Raw genomic sequence first — 23,072 nt, forward strand, 5'->3', positions numbered from 1 at the left:
CTCCAACTCAGAAAATTGTCTTAAATAGAGATGTTATATAAGACTATATTTTATTAATTTTTAACTTCAAATATAACAACAAGATTTAGTACTTAGGTTTAATTATACATTCATCTTTTAAGTTTACTACCCATCCTGGTTCTAGGCCATAAAACAATTGTCGAGGATCTTTGGCAGCCGTCAACATTTCATACTGTGGATCATCTTCTATTTTTGGAAGTTCGTAGCCATATTTTTGTGCCAACACCAGACGATGCTTACTAATCTCCTCGGGATTCGCAAGGTATCCACGATTCTCCGCAGATGAATAGTAGCTTATTGCATCTTGAGGGGGTAACATGCGTTTCGGTATAGGTACACCTTTAGCAAACCACTTCTTGGGATCCTTCAGAGCATGTAGACTTCTGGGATCGTAATAAGCGGTCCGTATTACACCACCATTACGCTCGATAGCAGCTATTACCGATTCTTTAGCATGTTGTACTTCAATAGAAATTTTCGCCTTAAATTTGTCAGCACCCTCATCGGTAAGTTGGAATCCAAACTCCTTTGTAGCTGGGTCAATGCTCAACAAGCCAGTATTACATAAAGTAGTCAAATCAATGGGCTGTGATATGTCAATGCGGTTGGTATCAATCATAACTTGTAATTGTAACAAAGAAATGGGAGGATACTGCCTGCGTAGATGGTGGCCCTTGTAGTATGGCTCGTAAGGGAATCGCATATAGAAAGGGGTATTGCCTGTTTCATAACCAAGTCGCATAAAGTTTTGTCTTTGACCGGATCCTTTGTTGCCGGCACCGTGTTTATCGCCACCGTGTTGTGCACGTCCTCTCTTGCTCTGTATTGTAATTGGCCGCATATTTTAATTGTTTTTTAATTGTATAATTCACGTACTTACATTTTGTTTAGAATTAGGATTCGGTCTAAGATTCCCTATTTGCACACGAGGCAGAGTTCGTAACATTTTCAAAGCCCTGTCGGCGGTTTCTCTTAAGTTCGCCATTATCCTTTTGTGTATTACTTTGTGGACAATTCTTTGTTAAAGTCTAATTTTATTTAATTAATTCTTAATTCCAAGCAAATCCACAATCGACGAGCATTGCACATTACTCAAAAAACATATGTTTCAAATGTCTCCACATAACACTAAAATTAAGATGTAGATGTCGTTGCTTGGAGAAATGTGCCGTTCACACGATAGTTCTAATCGTTCAATGATGTCGCTTTCCACGCTATTCACGACAAACCGATCATGTTGGCCACACCAAAACTAATGTTCGACGACATAATCGATTTAATAATGAATGTGATGAATGTGTAATCCCGGCATAGACGTCGCACGGAAAAATCTTTCCGAAAAATCTCTAAGGGCCAGTTTCTCAATGTCTTGTTATTATTTATCGTGTCGATAAAACAGCTGATCCCATACAAAAATTTTACTAACCGGAGGTCTATCCTCCGGTTAAAATTAATCGGAGGATGAGAAACTGGCCATAAGACAGATTTTTTTAATGAAATTTTTGAAATCAAATCAGCGTCTCCAACTTATTTTTTTTTTAAATTTTGTTTCTCATTCCCTGCCAGCATTTCAAAGTTCCATTTCATCCTCATCGCTACCACAGACTCGTAAATGTCACCACAACCATCGCGAACTGTGATGGGGGAAGCATATCAAAAAGTACAAAATGTACATGAAAGTATTTTGCCATCACTACTGTTAGAAGAGCCATTTTATTTTTTGTGAAACGCCAAGCGCAACCAGCTTGTTATATTTTATTTAAATAAAAACGAAAATAAAGTTCTGAAAACATAGATATTACGCTTAAAATTGTGAAAGGTATATGGTGAACAATTTTCGACTTTCCAAATAGAATAAAGTGATCCAAGGCATATTAAAGAGGTAAAGTCATGCAATCAGGTGACTAATATCGACATTCATCTTGTCAAAGACTTTGTTTACGTTTAGTAGGTTTGTTTACATTCCTTGTGTACATAAATATTACAATACAACAACACTACACATACACAGAATGTCAACTTAAGTGACCTGCCATTTTAGTTTGACTTTCTAAAAATCATGGGGTGTACACACGTTTGCTCGTGACTTTACCTTTAATTAATATGCCTTGAAAGTGATCGTTTTTCAAGTATTTTTCCAGGCACGCTGTCTCCATCGAAAATAAACAAACTGGCTGATAGACGCTGCAATATGTAACTTGCTACTTAAAACTCAACATCATTCTTTTATTAATGCAAAAAATTATGTTAAATGTGATGAGATAAACCGAAAAATGTTATATTTATAAGAAATTATAAATGTTTAATCAAATCAATAAACATCTACACAATCGTGTTTTACTTGACCACAATGATTCTTCTACAATTACCTTAAAATGCACTTTTTCTGATAGTTTGCAGGGGTTCTTATTGGCGTCCTTCGAAATTGATCTAAATAGGCACCTAATAATTGCACTGATGAGAAACTTTTTCGTAGTAACTTGGCGTGGTACAACTTCTCAATAGTGACGGCGCTTTTCCGACGAGTTTTTGATGTCGTATATGATTGTTTTCGACGTAGTGGGGATTCTCAGAAGCGCCCCCAAATTCAAAAAATGTTGGCAGGGATTGAAGCCCCCATTTACCAATTTTTCCAAAAATAAATGTGTGCTTTTACAACCAAATCGCATTGCCCATATCAAAAACCATGATATTCCCTGCCAGCATTTACAAGTTCCATTTCATCCTCATCGCTACCACACAGACTCGTAAGTGACACTGCAACAATCGCCAACTGTGATGGGTGAAGCGTATGAAAAAGTATGAAATGTACATGGAAATATTTTACCATCACTATTGTTACAAATCTTTATCTAAATAAAGATTTGTAACGATAATGAAGTGCTGAAAACATAGTTATTTCGCTTAAAATTGTGAAAGGTATATATAAATAAATAAATAAAGTCGTTTCACAAATATTTTTCCAGACACGCTGCCTCCATCGAGAATAAAAGCACTGGCTGATAGACGCTGTCACATGTAACTTGTAACTCAACATCATTCTTAATTAATGCAAAAATTATGTTAAATGTGTTGTCATAGTCGTATAAATGTTATATTTGTAAGAATTTATAAATGTGTAATCAAATTAATAAACATCTAAACAATCGTATTTACTTGACCACAATGATTCTTTTACAACTACCTTAAAATTCACTTTTTCTGATATTTTGAAGGGGCTCTTATTGTCGTCGTTCTAAATTTATTAATAAAGGCACCTAATAATTGCACTCAAGCGATACCTTTTTGTAGTAACTTGGCGTGGTACAACTTCTCAATAGTGACGGCGCTTTTCCGACGAGTTTTGGATGTCATATATACGATTGCTTTCGACGTGATGGAGATTCTCAGAAGCCCCGTCAAATTCAAAAAATGTTGGCAGGTGTTCGCCGAATGCGAAAAGTATGGAAATATAGAGAAAAATAAAAACACGATAGTTTAATATTTTCAATATATAACAAGAGCAGCAAGGCATATTAATTAAAGGTAAAGTCACGAGCAAACGTGTGTACCCCCCCATGATAATTATAATGTCAAACTAAAATGGCAGATGACTTAAGTTGACATTTTGTGTATGTGTAGTGTTGTTTTCAGCCAACAATTGTTTATTACAAAGAACAAAAAGTGATTTGAAGTTAAATATATGCCTAAGGCAGACATCAATACAAAACAACAACAAAAAATGGGGCGAACTTTTTCCGCTACATAAGTGAACGGTATCCTTGTCTCAGTGAATTGGCCTGGGAACAATGCGTAAGTGTGGAGTGACATGTAACAAGTTGGAGGAAATAATTATGAGCTTCTTGTGTATTCTATTTAGGTTCCCGATTTTGATAATCTTTATTTGGATATGAATGGCATTATTCACAATTGCTCCCATTCCGATGATACAAACATCCATCTCAACATAACAGGAGGATATGTTGAAGGACATATTCAACTATATTGTTTTTTCTAATTAAACCACAGAAATTATTCTTTATGGCCATTGACGGCGTGGCCCCTCGTGCAAAAATGAATCAACAGCGTAGTAGACGTTTTCGTTCAGCCAAGGAAGCTGAACTTTGGAATGATTAGCACAGAGCCTAGGTGAAGTGAGAGAACACGAACGATTCGGTAGCAATTGTATTACACCAGGAACAGAATTTATGGATCGTTTGCATGAGGCATTGCGCTATTTCATAAAAAATTATTGCTGATCCTATGTGGCAGAAGTTCAGAGTTACCCATCAAAAAATTTGGAAGTTCTTCCAAAGGCACAACTTTAAAAGAACTTCCAGAAGATGTACTCCCAATGATGTTCTTCATTTTAACTACACAGGAAGTTCTTTTCATTCAATTTTTTATAACATGTTTTATTCATATTTTTAATTGGTAATGTTAAATTTTTTGGTTAAGAACTGTTTAAGAATTCATAAAATGGTACAAATTATTTAAATTTTGTCGAAAAAATGCTAAATTCAATCTGAAAAAATTATGAATTTTTGAAAATATTTGAGGTCAAACGTTTCAGACAAGCGTTAGAATCCATTAAAAATTATAAAAAATCAAAAAATTATTTATTATTTATCTTTACGATATTATGAGGTATTGCTTAATTCAATTCTATTTGTTTCCGTGCAGATTTGTCCAATAAATAGTTATAGGACATAAACATATTGTCTGCATCTTCAATCTATTCTTTGGCTCCATAATATGGACACATTTTGAGTTTTTACCAACTTTAACCAAGTCTTCAATGTCCATTAAATCCAGATCATCTTTGCGCGATTCCACACGATGATGAAAGGCACAAGTTCTTTTTTGGACTCGCAATCGACAAATCGATCTGTGTTTTATTTGAATTGCCCTGTTCTCGCAATACCTCGGGATATATACACAATTGATCTCTGGATCCCAAAACCACCGCTTTCGTAAATGAGAAAGATGTCCGCTTTAATTCTTACATATCTTGCGTTAGTTGTGAATGGGTACCTCAAGTACCCAGTATATATATTATTTTAGGAAGACCCCAGCTACCACCCTTGGGCTTTGCACGAGCAATCATTTACAGGTGCTCCGCCTAAATAGGATTGTTTTAAAATAATTGGTGGCGGTGCTGTTTGTTGTATTTGCATCTTCATTTCCTCTTTTCGGGATTGCAGCCATTCCAAAGATGAACATAAGGTTTTACCGGTCCCTATGAGAAAGTTTTTGTTTTATTGGTGGTTACATTGTTATACTTTATTTTATACCCGTTGGGGATTCCAGAAAACCATTTGATCCATCTCGTAGACATATGATGACCTTTTCCATATAAGCTCTTTGAACTTCATAGGGATCCCATGATTTATTGCTATTGCATCTCTTAGATTCCTTAATGCCTCAATTCGTACACTCGAACCATAGTGTTTCAGTTTAGCAATACATTCTTCAACATTTATTTGCCTTATGCCTCCGTCATATGGCAATATATATGTAAACAAAGAATGTAAACAAATCTACTAAACGTAAACAAAGCCTTTGACAAGATGAATGTCGATATTAGTCACCTGATTGCATGACTTTACCTGGATTAATATGCCTTGCAAGAGCAGAAGGTTTTATTAAGGTGTTTTCTATTATAATTAATGGTAAACAATATTACCTATAATTTCCAACGATATGGATAAATTTGCAACCGCACCAATTGGCTTATCGATAACAAGTAAAGTGAGAGATGCTCTCAACCAAGATGGCGGAAGGCGGGGCTTTTGACAAGATAAATTAATATTCAAATTATGACATTTCTACTCTGGCAGGGATGTACCAAAAAGTAGTATACAAATTCTAACGAACACTATTAAGTCCAATTAATCTTTACTCGAACTTAAACATTGCCGGCCGCCTTGCAACATCAAGGTATGTTGTAACTAAAACTAAACTTAAAATACAAAATGAGGCTAAGTGCAGTGCAAAGTGAGTTTCCTTCAGTTCATTTACCATAAATCCAATTTATTAATTCATTTATCTTTTCAAATTCAACCTAAGACTAGATATTACGTAAGGTCAGAAGGGGACCTGGTAGAACCCAAAAGGGGGGCTCCCGCGACAATATATCGATGGGTCAAAAGGGGACCCGTTAGAACCCCAAAAAGGGGGCTCTCGCGAAGAGATACAATAAAACGATGGCCAAAAGGGGGCCGTTAGAACCCAAAAGGGGGGCTCTCGCGCATTTACCCTAGCAGTTACACAACCCGGACAGAACCCAACCGAAGATTGTATAATGAGCCACCGGGAGACCGGGCGACGTATACACCCTATGTGTTATGATTCGCCCATACACCTCAGGACCACTCGGTAAAATTGCGGATCTGCCAAAGGTAATCCCAAAAAGGATTCCTTGATCCGTTCTGGCACGGCTTCGGCGGGGGTCAACACACGACCTAGATCGTGCACACGAGCAGTAAACGTCAGTCGCTGCTCTGGATCATAAGCGGACGATACTGTCAACCGGCAAAATTGGACCCGAATGTGACCATCTACGCCCGGGTGAACCGACACGACTCGACCTAATTTCCAAGAAGTTGGTGGAAGCTGTTCATGACGAATAACGACTAGGTCATTTACCATAACATCGCGCTGAGGAAATTTCCACTTATATCTCATATGCAGATTCTTCAAATATTCCTCTTTCCAACGTACACAAAACTGTTGTGCAAGAGCCTGTACCTTACGAAACCGATTCACCAACGAAAGAGGCTGTTCGGTTATAACTGGCTCAGCAGGGGCGAGTAGAGGGGCACCTATAAGAAAATGACCCGGTGTCAAAGCGTCAAGCTCCTGCGGGTTATCCGATTGGGGACAAAGAGGTCTTGAATTCAAACAAGCCTCAATACGAGCCAACACCGTCGAAAACTCTTCAAACGTGAAACGAACATTCCCTATTTGCCTTCTGAAATGCAACTTAAAACTCTTCACCCCAGCTTCCCAAAGGCCTCCCATATGAGGCGCACCAGCTGGGATAAATCGCCACGATAGGCCCTGGTGTGCAAACTTAGAGGACACGACATCACTGCTTCCCCTAATTACATCCCGGAAATTTCGTTCAAGCTCACGCGACGCACCGACAAAATTTGTCCCATTGTCCGAGAAAATGGTCGCAGGACAACCCCGACGAGCAACAAACCTATGAAATGCCGCAAGAAAGCCGGCAGTCGACAAGTCGGAAACCGCTTCCAAATGAATCGCCCTAGTAGCAAAACACACGAAAACGCACACATAACCTTTAGTTATGCGACAATAACGTCCGGTGAACGACTTCACCTCAAAGGGGCCTGCATAGTCTACGCCAGTCGTCGTAAAAGGTCTGTCGAGAACAGTTCTTTCCGGAGGAAGAGGAGCCATCACCTGACTACAAACCCGTTTCCTCTCCAAAAGACATGGTTTACACCTATGTATAACCGAACGAATAAGATTCCTCACCCGAGGTATCCAGTATTCTATACGAAGAATACGCAACATCAACTGATTTCCTCCATGAATGGAAATCAAATGAACAAATTCCACCAAAAGCTTCGTGAATCGACAGCTGTAGGGCAAAATTATAGGGTGCCGCTCCGAATACGAAAGAATAGGCGAGCGGCTCAAACGACCATACATCCGCATTACACCCATTTCATCAAGGAACGGGTTCAAAGAAACAAGTGAACTGCCAGTACCTAACGAAGACCTATCCATCAAGTCCTTATATTCATTACCATAATTCATTTTTTGAGCAAGCACTATCAAGCGACTTTTAGTTGCCCTAATCTCAGACGATGATAAACTGTGATCCGCATAGCTACAATCACGCCTATGAGCGGGATGCGTCCGATAAAAGAATCTCATAACATATGAAATAACACGCAGCGCTCTATCCAGAGAAGAAAATCTATCGAGAACATCCTCGTATGAATTAACGAAAGAAGCATGTGCCTTCACAGACCGAATTTCTACGTCGGTGTCAAAAGAGGAAGTGTCACGAACCGGCCATTCCGATTGACTACACGATAGCCACTGAGGCCCATGCCACCAAAGTCGAGAGGCGGCCAAATCCGAAGGGGACACACCGCGGCTGCCAAGATCAGCAGGATTATCCTCCGACCTCACATGATACCAATTCGTACCACCGACGTTCTCCTGAATGCGACATACCCTATTCGCGACAAATGTTGTCCAAGCCGAAGGCGTTTTCTTTAACCAGGCTAGTACAATAGTCGAATCCGTCCAACAATAAATTCGACCAAAATCAATACCGATTTCTCGAATGACCGTTCTTGCGAGTTCGGACGCTAAAACAGCGCCGCAAAGCTCCAAACGACGCAAAGAAACCGATTTCAACGGAGCAACTTTCGTCTTGCACGATAGCAAATTAACGACAATCTCGCCATTCGGGGCCAAAACTCGAATATATACTACCCCCGCGTATGCCTTAACCGAGGCATCTGAAAATACGTGAAGCTCGGCCGAAGTGCACGGTGTGTAACGAATCCACCGAGGAATATTTATCGAATTGACATCCGGATAACTATCTACAAATTTTTCCCACTCGGATGCCGTTGCCGAAGGCAGTATTTCATCCCAGCCGACGCGATCAAGCCAAACCTTCTGCATGATAATCTTTGCCACAATTATCACTGGACCTAACCAACCGACAGGGTCGAATAATTTCGCGATAGCCGACAACACTTCCCGTTTAGTGTATCCACACCTTTTTGCTATAGGCTCGACCGCGAAGTAGAATGCATCCAATTGAGCATTCCATCTCACACCCAATGGTTTCGAATTGCTAGCCTCGACAAATGCCAGCAATTGAGCATCAACCAAATATTCCGGCGGTAGTGAATCTAAAATTTCTCTATAATTCGATGTCCATTTCCGCAGTTCAAATTTAGCCGTCGCAAGCGCCGCGATTAATTGATCCCGAGCCATTATCGCAGTTTCAAGGTCATGAGTTCCGGTCAAAACGTCATCAACGTACATACATTTACGTAATATATCGGCCGCGAGTGGAAACTCCTCCTCAGTGTCTTCAGCTAACTGTAACAGTGTCCGTATCGCGAGATATGGTGCACAGTTTACACCGAAGGTCACCGTTTGTAGTTCATAGTCCTGGACTGTCCTTGTCGGAGAATCCCTTAAAACAATTCTCTGCAACGGAGCATGAGAAGAGTCCACTCGAATCTGCCTATACATCTGTGTAATATCGCAGTTGAACACGTATTTAAATAGTCGCCATCGCACAATAAGAAGGACTAAGTCCTGCTGCAAAGTGGGACCTACGTGAAGGATATCGTTAAGACTATTCCCGTTGGACGTTTTATTAGACGCATTAAATACGACGCGAAGTTTGGAAGTCTTCTTCTCGAGGTTAATGACAGGATGATGTGGAAGATAACACGAAAGTGTATCACTTGCAGAAATGGCGGATACTGGCCTCATGTGATCCAAATGCAAATATTCTTTAACAACACTATCATAAACTGATTTCACGTCCGGCCTTTTCGATAATGACGATTCATTACGATAAAATTGCCTCAAAGCAGTTGTTCGGGACTCACCCAAATATCCACGAGGACCGAGCTCTTCCTTTAGCGGAAGTGTAACTATATATCTACCTTCCGAATCTCTGCGCGTTGTCCGAACGTAATTTTCCTCACAGAACTTATCGGAGGGGGACAAAACCCCTTTACGTGGTGTTTCCTCCAACTCCCAAAACCGTAAAAGCGTTCTATCTAAATTTTCCTCTTCATCAACCGCTATAGTCGTAGTAAATGTTTGAATTTGCGATGTAGAAATCGGACCCGTTACTAGCCAGCCGAAAACACTGTTCTGTGCTATCAATGATTGAGCCGCAATCTGCCGGCAACCTTCTAATAGTATTCTCGGGTACAAGTCAGCGCCTAGTAGAATATCGACCGGTCTCGACACGAAAAGATTCGGATCAGCTAAGCGAATATCCGGAATCTGAGACAAAACTTCCTGCGACACCGTAAAGGAAGGTAAATTCCCGGATATAGATTGGAGCACTATAGCCATAGTTTCCAACAAAACCGACGCGTTGAGTGGAGATCCGATTTTCAAATTACACATTTTACTCGATTTGGCCGAAATTGCGCTATTTACCCCCGAAATTGTAACATTAGCCGCGTGAACCGGTAGTTTCACCCGATTTCGAAAGCGTTCCGTCAGAAACGAAAATTCTGAAGCGGGGTCAATCAAAGCGCGTGCCGGATATGAAACCCCATCGTGCATGATATTAATCATCGCAGTTCCCAAAAGCACGGCCCTATTTTGCGTCGTATGAAATGCCTGGCGAGGTAGGCACGCCGACGAGGTAGAAGGTTGCGGCTGATCAACCGAAGGCATAGTTCTCGGTTGAAAACTAGCCGCTGAACTCGACAAGGTGTTGGTCGAACCCGTCGCCGAAGTCGCGCTATTAGACGGCGTAGAATCGCGATGCAATAGCGAATGATGTCTCGAATTACATTTTGCACACGAATATTGTCTTGGACAATCCTTCATCTCATGACCTTTCATTAAGCAATTCAAGCACAACCGGTTACGTTTTACCACTATGTAACGTTCCGATACCGAGAGTTTACCAAATTTAACGCAAGCCGAAAGTCTATGATTATGTTTAGGACAAATAACGCACTTAGATTCCGACGAAGCACGCGACGATTTAGAAGAAGACGCATTGGTAAAATGCGCTTTTACCTTCTTTTCCTGAGAACGCTTCGAAGACGTGTCTTCCCGCAAATCATGCAAACACATCAACGTACGAACCCTTTCGGACAAAAAAGCGTCTAAATCCGCCCACGACGAAAGGGCTGATTTGTCCCTAACACTCTGCTCCCAAAGAGTCTGTGTGAGCCGCGGCAAACGTTGAAGGCAAATAAAAACGAGTATCTGGTCCCAATTATCCGGTTCGAAGGACCAAAATGTTCGCCGAATGCGAAAAGTATGGAAATATAGAGAAAAATAAAAACACGATAGTTTAATATTTTCAATATATAACAAGAGCAGAAGGTTTTATTAAGGTGTTTTCTATTATAATTAATGGTAAACAATATTACCTATAATTTCCAACGATATGGATAAATTTGCAACCGCACCAATTGGCTTATCGATAACAAGTAAAGTGAGAGATGCTCTCAACCAAGATGGCGGAAGGCGGGGCTTTTGACAAGATAAATTAATATTCAAATTATGACATTTCTACTCTGGCAGGGATGTACCAAAAAGTAGTATACAAATTCTAACGAACACTATTAAGTCCAATTAATCTTTACTCGAACTTAAACAGCAGGGTTTGTGCAAATTTTAAAGTATTTAATTCCCATTTAATAATTAGAGTTTGAACGTCCCATTATGTTTTGCCTTCGGCTTACATTTAGGTGATCACAGTTTTAGGAGTAGCATGAAGAGGGAGCCTTCTTGAGAAAAAAATACAAACAATTTTTGATTTGGTATTTTTTTTGACACGACTGAAAATCTTGATATTTGTTTTTGAATAAATGTGAATTTTACTGGACAACAATGGTGTGCTTAGTTTGTAAAAAGAATGTGGCGGGCGATTGTTTCACGCTGGCTTTGGAAACCCTGAAGGAGCATTACACATGTAAGTATCCACTACAAGTAAACTCCAAATTGCAAGCCTCCTAATCTATAAATAGTTTACAAGAATTCCGTAAGCCAGCGCGACGAAGAATTGCACAAAATCAGAGAACGCAATGAAGAACTGAACCAAGCTTTGGAATTACTGCAAAGTGAACAACAATCAAGACCTTCGAAAAAATTTAAGGCCCATAATGAAAGGACAACTAAGCCATCACCACTGATAAGGGCAAAAAATAATAATGCTGGAGGACTTACAGATACGAGTTTAACCGATGATGATTATGCCGGACCATCCAACCTCAATATGGCTTTGAATAGTGAACAACTATTTGAAAGTTCGGGTTTAAGCAGCCCTGCCAAATCGGAAACTAGTATAATCTCTGCTTCCGAAGTACCAATAAGTCCTCATAATAAAGTTGGTACATTGCGGAGTCAAAAAGAGAAAGAAAATTTACACTCAACTAATGTGAAATCGCTGGAGAAATCCAAATCTGAATGGCAAAGCCGAGATACTGCCAACACTAGCCAGAGTAATAAATCATGGGCCTTGTCTTTTTTCCCAAAGCCAAATGCAACAGTATCTGCAAAACGAAATGGTAAAATCGGAGTTAATATAAAGCCAGAGAAAAAAGTCAATTTGTCCTTGAAAAAAACAAACCCAAGTAAAATTAAACAAGCCACACTGCAATTTGAGAGTTGTAAAGATTCGAGCGTAATTGAGGTGAGATATACACAATAAAAAACAAGTAAGGAAAGTCTAAAGTCGGGCGGGGCCGACTATATTATACCCTGTATCACTTTGTTGATCCACATTTTCGATACCATATCAAGTCCGTCAAATGTGTTTGGTGCTATATATAAAGGTTTTTGTTCCCATATACATATATCTAAATCTGAATCGATATGGACAAAATTTGTTAGAATATTGGCTTTAAGGTAGCTAATGCTCTTCGCTGCAACACAATGTTACTAAAAAAATATGGGAAACATTAAAATCTGGACCATTTTTTAGACAACTTCGCAAAAGTCGATTTATGATTTATCGGCTGACATATATGTATTAGAAGTATACGAAAATTGGAGTCATTTTTACATGTTTTCGACTAAGCAGTGGAGATTTTATAAGGAAAATGTGGTATTTTGATCATTTTTGACGAAATCAGAAAAAATATATATAGGAGCTATATCTAAATCTAAACCGATTTCAACGAAATTTGGCATGCTTAGCTACAATGTGAATTCTACTGCCTGTGCAAAATTTCACTTAAATCGGATTACAAATTTGACCTCTGTGGTGATATGAGTGCAAATCGGACGAAAGATATATATGGAAGCTATATCTAAATTTGAATCGATTTCAACCAAAATTACAATGGATAAAGATAACGTCAATTCTACTCCCTGTACAAAATTTGAACCAAATTAGGGTAAAATTCTTGCTTCTGGGGCCATATAAGTGGATATCGGGCGAAAGATATATATGGGAGCTATATCTAAATCTGAACCGATTTCAACCAAATTCGGTACATATTACGACACTATAAATTGCACTCCTTTTGCAAAATTTAAGGAAATCCGGCTTAAATTCTGGCTTCTGGGGTCATATTGGTAGATATCGGACGAAAGATATGTATGGGAGCTATATCTAAAACTGAACCGATATTAATCAAATTTGACATTCGTAGCTACAATGTGAATTCTATTCCCTGCGCAAAATTTTGCTTAAAACGGTTCACGACCTTTGTGATCATATGAGTGTAAATCGGACGAAAGATATATATGAGAGCTATATCTAAAACTGAACCGATTTCAACCAAATTCACACTTTACCACACTATAAATTTCACCCCTTGTGCAAAATTTGAGGCAAATCAGGCTTTATTTCTGGCTTCTGGGGTCATATTGGCAGCTATATCTAAAACTGGACCGATTTCTACCAAAATACCAATAGGGTTCTATTCTAACCCAAAACACATACTTGTGCCAAATTTGAAGTCGATTGGACTAAAATTGCGACCCAGACTGTGATCACAAAAATGTATTCACAGACAGACGGACGAACATGGCTAGATACCATGTGTCTATCTCGTCTCATTCTGGGTGTTGTAAACATATGCACTAACTTATAATACCCTTTCACAGTGTGGCGTGGGGTATAATCATATTCCCCATTGTTCCAATATTCGGAATCGCAAATCGCAAGAATTTAGTTTTCTTTTAAAGAAAATTGGGATACTATCGGACTTAAATTCAATTTGTATTTTAAATGTATCCACCATGTTCCGAAACTTATAGACTTAAATCTTGGTAATATAGTTCTCTTTAATTTACCAATTGAGGTAAATTACAATAAATCTACTGAAGAATAACTCCTCGAAGTACAAAGTTTTACTTATAGTGTATAATGTTTAAAGGTAGGGATTTAAAATGATTACAAATATGAATATATATAAAGAAAAATGAAAAATTATATAATCTTCAATGAGAAGTTCATATTAAAATTGTATTGGGGTCCGAGAGTATCTCCATTTTTCTTCATTACAAGAAAAATAAATTCTTGCGATTTGCGATTCCGAATATTGGAACATGGGGGTATATATTTTACGGTACGGTGACACTGGGCCAATATTTGGCAAAAAATCGTAAAGAATTCATCGCCATAGTCAAACCAGCAAACATTTTTAGCTCATATTGGATATATTACATAATGATCATACCCTTAAGTTTAAGTAAATATGGCCAAACAAAAAAACTTGGGGTTTGCGTTTTCTAATATCGAAACATACCCCATTTTGTATGAATAGCTTTGCGTGCTAAGAAATTTAAACTATTTCGTGGCCTATACAATGTAAAGCTTTGTTAGGAAAACAAATTAAACAAAATAAATAAATTAATTAAAATAAATTAAAAAAATTTCGTCTCGACTAAGCAAATGTTGATGGTTACCCAAATTTGACTTTTCCATTTTCGTACCTTTATCTTTTCTTTTTCCATATTTAGTCTGATATTTGTGAAGATGTTATAGATGCTAGTCCAGTGCCTTTGAGTAAAAACTCAAGATCTGGGAAATCATGGGCCCACAGGTAATTCTCCTCAAATAATTTTACATTAATTACAATTAAATTAAAAATTAATTCAAAACTTTCGCTAAGGTTACAGAAGCGGCCACAACCAAAGTTCCCACAGTCCCACAATAAACAACAAAATCGAAGGAATCCAACAAAAACCTGATAGAAAAAACAGTAGCATTGAAAATATTGTTTTTGATTTCTCTCCCACGAAAAATAATGAACACTCATCCGAAACAACATATCTTTCCAAAACTAATATGAGCTCTAAAGAACTGCATTTTGATGGCAACGATACCGAGAGCAGTAACAAAAATAGCTCCAGTGTAGTGTTATTAACACCGGCAACACAAGATATTATATTTATAGATGAAAGCACAAATGATTTTGGAGATATAGATACTATGGATCTGCTGGCAGATGTACGAGAGCATGAAACGGAGTATATGGCAAACCTCAAAAAGATTGAGAGCAAAAAGTAAGTTTACATAAAACTAAAATTTTAAACGACTATTCCAGGTTGAAGATCTGAAAACTATTATCAAATTAACCTAAACTAGTACCTCGGTTTAATTTGACTGCATCAATTAATTTTGGTATTAATGTTACAATTTCCATAATTGAAACAATTATTTGAATCTAAAAAAATATTAAAAACCCTTCAGGTGTATTGGCTAAATTGTATCCTGTTTTATTTTAGTATTGAAAAGAGAAAAAGACAGGATGTAAAATCAATAAAAAATGACGATGATAAGGGTTTCCTTAAACCAGCAGCTTTTATAAAAAAGGAAAAATCAACTCAAGAAATATTGGATGGTAAAAGAAATGGCGATGAAAGGGTTGTTGACATGGACACTGCAAACATAAACAAACATGAAAATATACCAATAAATTCCACAACAGAAAAGAAAAAAGACTTGATAAAAAATTACTTAGACGATGAGGACGAAGATGAAGATGAAGACGCCATGCCTAAACCTTTTGTTGTAAAAAAGGAAACCGATGATTATCAACATACATCCAAAACACTGACAGTAAAGGAACGCTTTGGTATAGACTGTGATAATTGTGAAAAGGTTGTTTTGCAAATGGGAAATATAAAACGCCGTATGTTTTAACTCTCAATATCGTTTCTTTTAGCTTTTGCGACTTCTAGGTCCCCACATAACGAATCGCGAATTCGAAATGCATTTGAATAAGTGTAACTTCCATAATCAACCCGATTTTATGCGACAAAACACTCCTGAGGGATTTTGGAATCCCCTAATGCTAACATTTGATGAGAATGATCCCCGCAATGAAGTGCTAATAGATACCCGTTTCAAAGATAATAAATTGCAATTAGGGAAATAACTTAGTTATTATATTAATACAAAATTTGAATTGAATATCTAATGAATTCTTTTATTTACATTTAAATTACAATAATAAAAAGAAATAAATTGAAAAAATGAAAATCTACAAATTGCCACGTCTCTCCTGTTCGATTTCAATGGCGGTAAATAAGGATTTAAAGTTACCGGCACCAAAGCCCTGTAAGAAAAAACAAAAAACAAAACGAATATATATATATATATGTATTAAAAAATTTCTCCTTTCCTTTAGTATTTTCCTCGCAATACATACATTGTGATTGTGACGTTGGATGACTTCCAAGAAAAGTGTGGGACGATCTTGCATATTTTTGGTAAATATTTGCAATAGATATCCATTCTCATCATAATCTATTAAAATATTTAATTTTTTCAGAACTTCCATGTCTTCTTTAATCTTAGTGCGGCTGTGTTTCAAATTTTCTGTTAGAATCTCATAGTATGATGGGGGAATGGTAAGGAATTCCATTCCTCTAGCTCTAAGATTTTTAATGGCACTAATAATATCACTGGTATTCAAGGCAATGTGTTGTACCCCGGCTCCACCATAATATTCCACATATTCCTGAATTTGTGATTTCTTTTTGCCCTTGGCCGGTTCATTTATGGGCATTTTAACTGTCTCCTCGTAGTTGGCCATAACAATGGACCGTAGAGCTGAGTATTCAGTATGAATCTGAGAATCATCCACAGACCAAAAACGATGGAATTGCAAGACACGTTCATACCAGGCGGCAACTGGTTCCATTTCCAAATCGGGTTGATTACCCACTACGTGATCAATGAAATCCAATTTAGCAGGGGGTAGTGATTTAAGCAAAACATCTTCAGGGGATTGTTGGAAACCAGGTAAGAAAACACCTTTATATTTAGTGCGATCCACAAAGGTATGAGTAGTATCACCATACTAAAATAAAAGAAATTTTATGCTTTATTTTTCAATATTTTGTTTTTTTTTTTTTTGAAAACTTACGGTCTTAATGGTGGCAAATTTAACTGTGCCAAATTGATCTGACTCCTCCCATAATTCGTTAACAACTTCGGCTCCACGTTGTTTGGCTAAATTGAAGATAGCCTCAATATCTTCCACCTCAAAGGCTACATCTTTAACACCATCACCATGTCTCATTAAATGTAGACCATGATCTTCATCGTTTGTCTCATAGGCTGATACAAAAACGAAGACAATTTTGTTTTGCTTTACAGCATGCTTGGCATAACGACGATTGCCGGTTTCTAATCCCTGATAGCCCAATGGGGTAAAACCCATGCGAGTGGTGTAGTAACTAGCAGCTTGTTTAGCATTGCCAACGTAGAAGGTTAAATGATCGAAACTTAAGAATTTACCAAAGGCAGGTTTGGGTCCTTTGTCGGTGTAAGTGGTCTGAAAAGGAAAAAAAAATTAATCGAAATGGGTTCAGGATATAAAATAAAGTTTTTAATTTTTTTTTAGCTAGTCCGTGGTTGTTTTCAACAATGGGAGCAGCCTGGTTTAATTTGTTTTTATTCATGATAAGAGACCTGTTCTTTGTAGCCAAGTCAAAAATGTGTGTCAAAAAATCTTAGGTACTGTGTATGGAAAGTTATTTCTTATCATTTTATTCCCTAAGCTGGAACATAAAAGTCTGCTAAAACAACAAAAAGTTTGCTAAAAAAGCGAAAGCAGTCACTGTTTGCTGCTATTTTTAAACTCGATTTCACCAAAACATGTATTAGTTAGGCTGAAATAAACAAAAAGTTCATCGTCATAACTCAATAAAATCAATTATTAAGAATATATCTCATATCTGTCCAAAAATCTTTATCAAAGTAAAGCATAACAACAAGCACAATTTTTACTGGTAGCATTTAGGAGCTTTTAAGGATTTTAGTGCATTACTCCGATAGAGCAAAGGTGGAGCAGAATAAAGAATCTTTGCTATTTCTAAAGGGGAATGAATAGAATTTCGTAAGAAGGATTGATCAAAATATATACAACCCTTTGGTTACATAATCTATCAGATTGTAGTCCACATTGAAGCCTTGGAAGAAAACATTTTTTCTAAAAAAATACTTTTTAAATTGGTACTTTTGTAATTTAGTTTCATAAACAATGTGCCATTTTTTATGAAATGACGAATTACCTATTGTTATTTTTTTTCTAATCCTACACAATTGTTCGTTTTTTACGTTTGTTATACCAACCAATTGCATAAAACGCAATAAATAATTGGAATTACGTCGAAGAATATTATATGATGTATGCACAGAAATCTAAGAGCATTCTGAAATAATTGGAGTGGACTGCGTATTAAAATATATTATTTTAAATTGGTTATCCACTCGTCAATCACTTTTGAAGTTATTAGAGCAGCACCATTATTACTACATTAAAATTTTAGACGACCACTCCGATAGATTTATTGAATATTTTTGTTGAGATATTTTTTGGCGATGTTTGTTTTTTTCGATAATTTTTGTTTTTTCATTTAAGCCACATTTTTTGTATATATATATATACTGTTCATATCACATAGTAAAATTTCCTTTGCATATATATTTTTTTTAAAAGAATTGCCTTCAGCCTTTTTTCAATGAGGCTATCTGTGGGTGTATGTCAAATTTTTCACACATTCTAGAAAGTTCTTTTCATATTCAATTCATTCAAATTTTTTTTAAATGCCTTTGAAACATACCATTTTGTTTGAAACTTTCTTCTTTTCTTCACACTATACACTTAATCCACTTTGTAGGTTTAGTGGGGTATCTTTTTTAAGACTAACCTAAGCGCCATGGAAGCAGTCAAGTTTATATAGCTTTTTGTTCAATGGTTAATTTGATTCAGAATACATACCGGCACAATCAGCATCAATATAAGATGAAAATCCTGTTAGTGGTAGGTAGCCCACAAATGTTCAGAGGCTCATTTGAATATTTATATTTTATTAGCTTGAAACAAGTATTTTGTTTTTCTCGTTTCTGTAATAGTTGTTCTTGTTTTTCTTAATATTATTATGCATAAATTACGATTGAAAAACGTATAATTTCTTATTGCTGTTGGTAAACAAACTAGCTATCTACAAAAAAGCAAAAGAAGATTTTTTTAAGTAGCGAAGGAATCATTGGATCATGTTATTTGTTTGGATTAGGAGGCTTGTCACTTGTTCGAAAATGTTTGTGACGATCGGAGCTTGGTTTAGTGAGCGATGTATGGTTGGGTTTTCGTTTTTCTAGATAAATTCCTTATATATCAGAAATTCGTTTTTGACATTTGAATAAATTTAATAATATTCCATATCTTCAAATGGCAGCCAAAGAAGAATTTTCAAAATATAGTGTTTTAAGCACAGAATTCTTACAAATTTGAAAAACTCAAATCTCCCAAAGTCGAAAACTCAAATTTTTAAAGTCCAACACGTGTCCATGTGCAAAAAATTATTTTCGGTTCAGGGAAACGAAATTTTGGACAAACGAAGTAAAAGTTGTTTTCTTTTCAGGATAAACAAAAAAGTAGACCTTTTTATTTTGACTATAATCCCCACCCATGTGCAGACAAAAAATTAATTTATGTTCTGGGAAACGAAATTTTATTTTGTTGTTAACCCTTTCACTACCGAAATAAAGCTAATGTTAAAAATGTTAATTTTTCCTCTGTTTTTACTTATGTTATATTAACCAGGGCTGTGGAGTCGGAGTCTGAAGATTTTGCTGGAGTCGGAGTTGTACAAATTTTTGTAACTAAATATATATTTAGGAAATTTGAATTCATTGAGATCTTCAATAGATCAATGACTGTAATTGCAGTGAAACTTCCAATTATGAAGAATATTCAATGTTTTCTAAAAGGTTTTACTGGTTTTACTAAAAGCTCTACCATTTTTTGCCAGCCTGAAATTTTCATTCCATTTGCCAGAATTTGGGATCCCTTTCGAAATATGAATCCTGTCGGTTCAGATTTTCATATAGCTGATGATACATAAACATATTCTTGAGCGCATAGAAGCCTCTACATTCATTCGATTTAACTAAAATGTGGATCTTAGGCTTAGGTTAGGTTAGGTTAGGTGGCAGCCCGATGTATCAGGCTCACTTAGTGATACCACATTGTGATACCACATTGGAGAACTTCCCTCTTATCACTGAGTGCTGCCCGATTCCATGTTAAGCTCAATGAGGAGGGACCTCCTTTTTATAGCCGAGTCCGAACGGCGTTCCACATTACAGTGAAACCACTTAGAGAAGCTTTGTAACCTTCAGAAATGTCACCAGCATTACTGAGGTGGGATAATCCATCGCTGAACAAATTTTTGGTGTTCGGTCGAAGCAGGAATCAAACCCACGACCTTGTGTATGCAAGGCGGGCATGCTAACAATTGCACCACGGTGGCTCCCATCGTAGGCTTACTTTGGGGCCACAAAATCAAATTAGTACGTTTTTATAGATATCAGCTGTTTATACCCTGTGCCATACTCTGGGTTTATAAATATCCCTTAAATTGTAAATGCGTCGAATTTTGTTTTAATGATTTAGCTTGCACCAACAAGAGAAAGTTACTACTTCTTTAAAAAGGGAGAACTTACTTACAATCGACTTTAACGAAATGGACCAACATGAAAATTAAAAAAAATATTGAATATATAGAAAATTTTGCAAAATTTTAGTTTCATAGAAAATTTTGCCAAACTTTTATTTCCATAGAAAATTTTGTCAAAATTGCAGTTCTATAGAAAACTAAAAATTATATTTAAAATTCTATAGAAAATTTTGGCAAAATTTTATTTCTATAAAAAAATTGTTGCAAAATTTTATTTCTGTAGAAAGTTTTGTCAAAATTTTTTTTCTATAGAAATTGTTGTCGATAATTTTCCTAAAACTTATTTCTATAGAAAATTTTATCAAATTTTTTCCATAGAAAATTTTGTCAAAAATTTATTTCTATAGAAAATTTTGTCAAAATTTTATTCCGATAGAAATTTAATGGTTTCTGTTCATATTATGACGGAGCACCTATGTAAGTTTATGTCATATTTTAATTTATTGACAATAGTAGACAATTGGTCTAAATTTATTTTGGACTTCTAAAATTCTTACGTTTGTCGGTATGCAACTGGCATCAAATGTGAAATTTGGAGCTGGAAATAAGATAATTTATATATTGTTCCATTTTTTTGTGGAGGGTACACCTCATAATTACAAATGAAAGTTATTAAAATGCGATCTGGTTATATTATCCGGAGTCGGAGTCGAGACCGATAAAAAATGCTGGAGTCAGAGTCGATCAAAATTGGTATGCTTACCATTGCACCTCTATAGGTTTCAGGATATTCTCTGGCCGATCCTACTTCTTACCGGGCTAACACACCCGCTATGAACTTTGCTGACTTTGCTTCTTTTCTGTTCCTAAATTGAGCGATCAAACAAACAAGCGTGGTGAGCTTATTCTTCATTTGCAAATCTTTTAGTTTGCATTATATGGGAGTTCTTTTAATTTAAAGAATCTACATAGAAACGTTTTTGGGTCTAAAATTTTATATGGCAATAAAAAAACTTTTTTTTGTGTTAATTAAATTAGATTAAATAAAATGCACAACAATTATGTCTGTATTGAACATTGTAATAATTTATCAATAACCACAAGTTCAAGATTTTTTAGTTTTCACAATATTCGTTTCAACGAAACCAGTTTTGTTTTCATGATTCCTAACTTCTGTTACAGTAGTAGAGCACCACTAATCAATTCCAAAAATAATATGCCGGCTTATTTTGATAACCAAAATCAAGTACATGAATAATTCATATGAAAGCCCCACGCCAAATTATAATGGAAATTTATATGAAAAAGTAGTTCAACCGGCGGTATAGAAACATAGTTTTAGAACCTTTTTTTACAACCATTGATAAGAACAAACGCATTTTAGAAATGAGAAAAACTTGTTTTGTGACAGTTATGGGTTCGACAAATAGAATATTTAGATGCTGCAGCTGGTGATGATAATCAACACCTGTTTTTATTTTTTATGAAAACGATTTGTCTGTTGTTAAGCTCTCTCCAGTCTTTTGAAGAACAGGTTATGTAATAAAAACTTGTTCCATTACTATTATTTGAATAAAATGCATAAACAAATTTATCATTTGGCGGCTCCTAACAACAGTTAAATATATATAGTTGGCTCTAGAAGCTTTCATATTACGATATTGTTTTATACGAAAATGCTTATGGGCTTTGCTCTATATGCACATTAAAGACCACGAAAAAATCTGTTCCGAAATTAACCTGCTCGACCAAATAAATAGGGAGATCGGTTTATATGAAAGCTAACTTCATTATAGATGTTATGAAATAATATTACACAGAAAAAAATTCAAGAAAATTTTTCCAATTAAAGTCTTAATTAAATTTTACAAAATATTCAATTAAAAATTTAATTGATTTAACAAATTTTTTAATTGAAACAAAAATCAATCACAAAAAATAATAGTATCAATTTATTGTTTAATTGGATCAATTAATTTTTTAATTGACTTTCAATTAATTTTTTAACTGATACTATCAGTTCTGTGACTGAAGACATTTCTATTAAGAAATTCATTGGATCAATTAATTTATTTCCAATTATTTAAGCAATTTCGTGATTGAATCAGAAAAATGTTTTTTGTGTGTACATTATGGATGCTATGAACTAATATTGGGACCTTTTTTCTTAAGAAATTAAAAAATTGTTAGTTAACTTTATATATGCACTCATAGAAAAGTCTGCTAAAAACAGCAGTCGATGTCTGCTGTTATATTTTTTGTACTTCAGGACCTAATGAACAACAAATTATAAAATTTTTAGGTTATAAATTTTTCCTCAAAGCATATTTAAGAACCAAAAGTAGTTTTTGGTATATTTTTGTACTGTAATATACTTACAAGCTCCTAAATACGATCAGCCAACATTTTGTTTGCTGTTATGCCTCAATTCGATA

The 23,072-nt window shown here is 36.0% G+C and overlaps 5 protein-coding genes across 5 annotated transcripts; 1 reads left to right on the forward strand and 4 right to left on the reverse strand.

Moving 5' to 3' along the window:
* Positions 1 to 25: 25 nt before the first annotated feature.
* On the reverse strand, positions 26 to 1,130 carry mRpL15 (mitochondrial ribosomal protein L15). Its single transcript, XM_075305388.1, has 2 exons — positions 902 to 1,130; positions 26 to 841 (listed from the first exon to the last, which is right to left on the reverse strand). Exons 1-2 carry the CDS (start codon positions 1,004 to 1,006, stop codon positions 86 to 88), a joined length of 861 nt encoding a protein of 286 aa, XP_075161503.1. The 5' UTR covers positions 1,007 to 1,130; the 3' UTR covers positions 26 to 85.
* Positions 1,131 to 4,601: 3,471 nt separating this feature from the next.
* LOC142234295 (regulator of telomere elongation helicase 1 homolog) lies at positions 4,602 to 5,595 on the reverse strand. The gene is made up of 2 exons (XM_075305391.1): positions 5,295 to 5,595; positions 4,602 to 5,239 (listed from the first exon to the last, which is right to left on the reverse strand). The coding sequence occupies exons 1-2, from the start codon at positions 5,353 to 5,355 to the stop codon at positions 5,076 to 5,078; spliced, it is 225 nt and encodes a 74-aa protein (XP_075161506.1). The 5' UTR covers positions 5,356 to 5,595; the 3' UTR covers positions 4,602 to 5,075.
* A 750-nt stretch (positions 5,596 to 6,345) lies between these two features.
* LOC142235279 (uncharacterized) lies at positions 6,346 to 10,836 on the reverse strand. Its single transcript, XM_075306531.1, has one exon. The coding sequence runs from the start codon at positions 10,834 to 10,836 to the stop codon at positions 6,346 to 6,348; it is 4,491 nt and encodes a 1,496-aa protein (XP_075162646.1).
* A 620-nt stretch (positions 10,837 to 11,456) lies between these two features.
* On the forward strand, positions 11,457 to 16,145 carry CtIP (CTBP-interacting protein). The gene is made up of 6 exons (XM_075305392.1): positions 11,457 to 11,683; positions 11,739 to 12,403; positions 14,683 to 14,765; positions 14,842 to 15,228; positions 15,451 to 15,826; positions 15,891 to 16,145. The coding sequence occupies exons 1-6, from the start codon at positions 11,602 to 11,604 to the stop codon at positions 16,101 to 16,103; spliced, it is 1,806 nt and encodes a 601-aa protein (XP_075161507.1). The 5' UTR covers positions 11,457 to 11,601; the 3' UTR covers positions 16,104 to 16,145.
* On the reverse strand, positions 16,134 to 18,952 carry Hpd (4-hydroxyphenylpyruvate dioxygenase). Its single transcript, XM_075305393.1, has 4 exons — positions 18,799 to 18,952; positions 17,097 to 17,507; positions 16,377 to 17,030; positions 16,134 to 16,283 (listed from the first exon to the last, which is right to left on the reverse strand). The coding sequence occupies exons 1-4, from the start codon at positions 18,799 to 18,801 to the stop codon at positions 16,209 to 16,211; spliced, it is 1,143 nt and encodes a 380-aa protein (XP_075161508.1). The 5' UTR covers positions 18,802 to 18,952; the 3' UTR covers positions 16,134 to 16,208.
* Between the last annotated feature and the right edge of the window lie 4,120 nt (positions 18,953 to 23,072).

The sequence above is a fragment of the Haematobia irritans genome, chromosome 4 (genome assembly GCF_050003625.1).
Source record: "Haematobia irritans isolate KBUSLIRL chromosome 4, ASM5000362v1, whole genome shotgun sequence".
NCBI classification, from domain to species: domain Eukaryota; kingdom Metazoa; phylum Arthropoda; class Insecta; order Diptera; family Muscidae; genus Haematobia; species Haematobia irritans.

Coding starts and splice junctions, on each gene's coding strand:
- mRpL15 (XM_075305388.1), bottom strand. CDS start 1,006: ATGGCGAACTTAAGAGAAACCGCCGACAGGGCTTTGAAAATGTTACGA. Junction 842..901: donor ATCCTAATTCTAAACAAAAT/GTAAGTACGTGA, acceptor ATTACAATACAG/AGCAAGAGAGGACGTGCACA.
- LOC142234295 (XM_075305391.1), bottom strand. CDS start 5,355: ATGGAAAAGGTCATCATATGTCTACGAGATGGATCAAATGGTTTTCTG. Junction 5,240..5,294: donor TTTTCTGGAATCCCCAACGG/GTATAAAATAAA, acceptor ACTTTCTCATAG/GGACCGGTAAAACCTTATGT.
- LOC142235279 (XM_075306531.1), bottom strand. CDS start 10,836: ATGTGTTTGCATGATTTGCGGGAAGACACGTCTTCGAAGCGTTCTCAG.
- CtIP (XM_075305392.1), top strand. CDS start 11,602: ATGGTGTGCTTAGTTTGTAAAAAGAATGTGGCGGGCGATTGTTTCACG. Junction 12,404..14,682: donor AAGATTCGAGCGTAATTGAG/GTGAGATATACA, acceptor TTCCATATTTAG/TCTGATATTTGTGAAGATGT. Junction 15,229..15,450: donor AAAAAGATTGAGAGCAAAAA/GTAAGTTTACAT, acceptor GTTTTATTTTAG/TATTGAAAAGAGAAAAAGAC.
- Hpd (XM_075305393.1), bottom strand. Junction 17,031..17,096: donor AATTTGCCACCATTAAGACC/GTAAGTTTTCAA, acceptor CTTTTATTTTAG/TATGGTGATACTACTCATAC. Junction 16,284..16,376: donor TCCAACGTCACAATCACAAT/GTATGTATTGCG, acceptor TTTTTCTTACAG/GGCTTTGGTGCCGGTAACTT.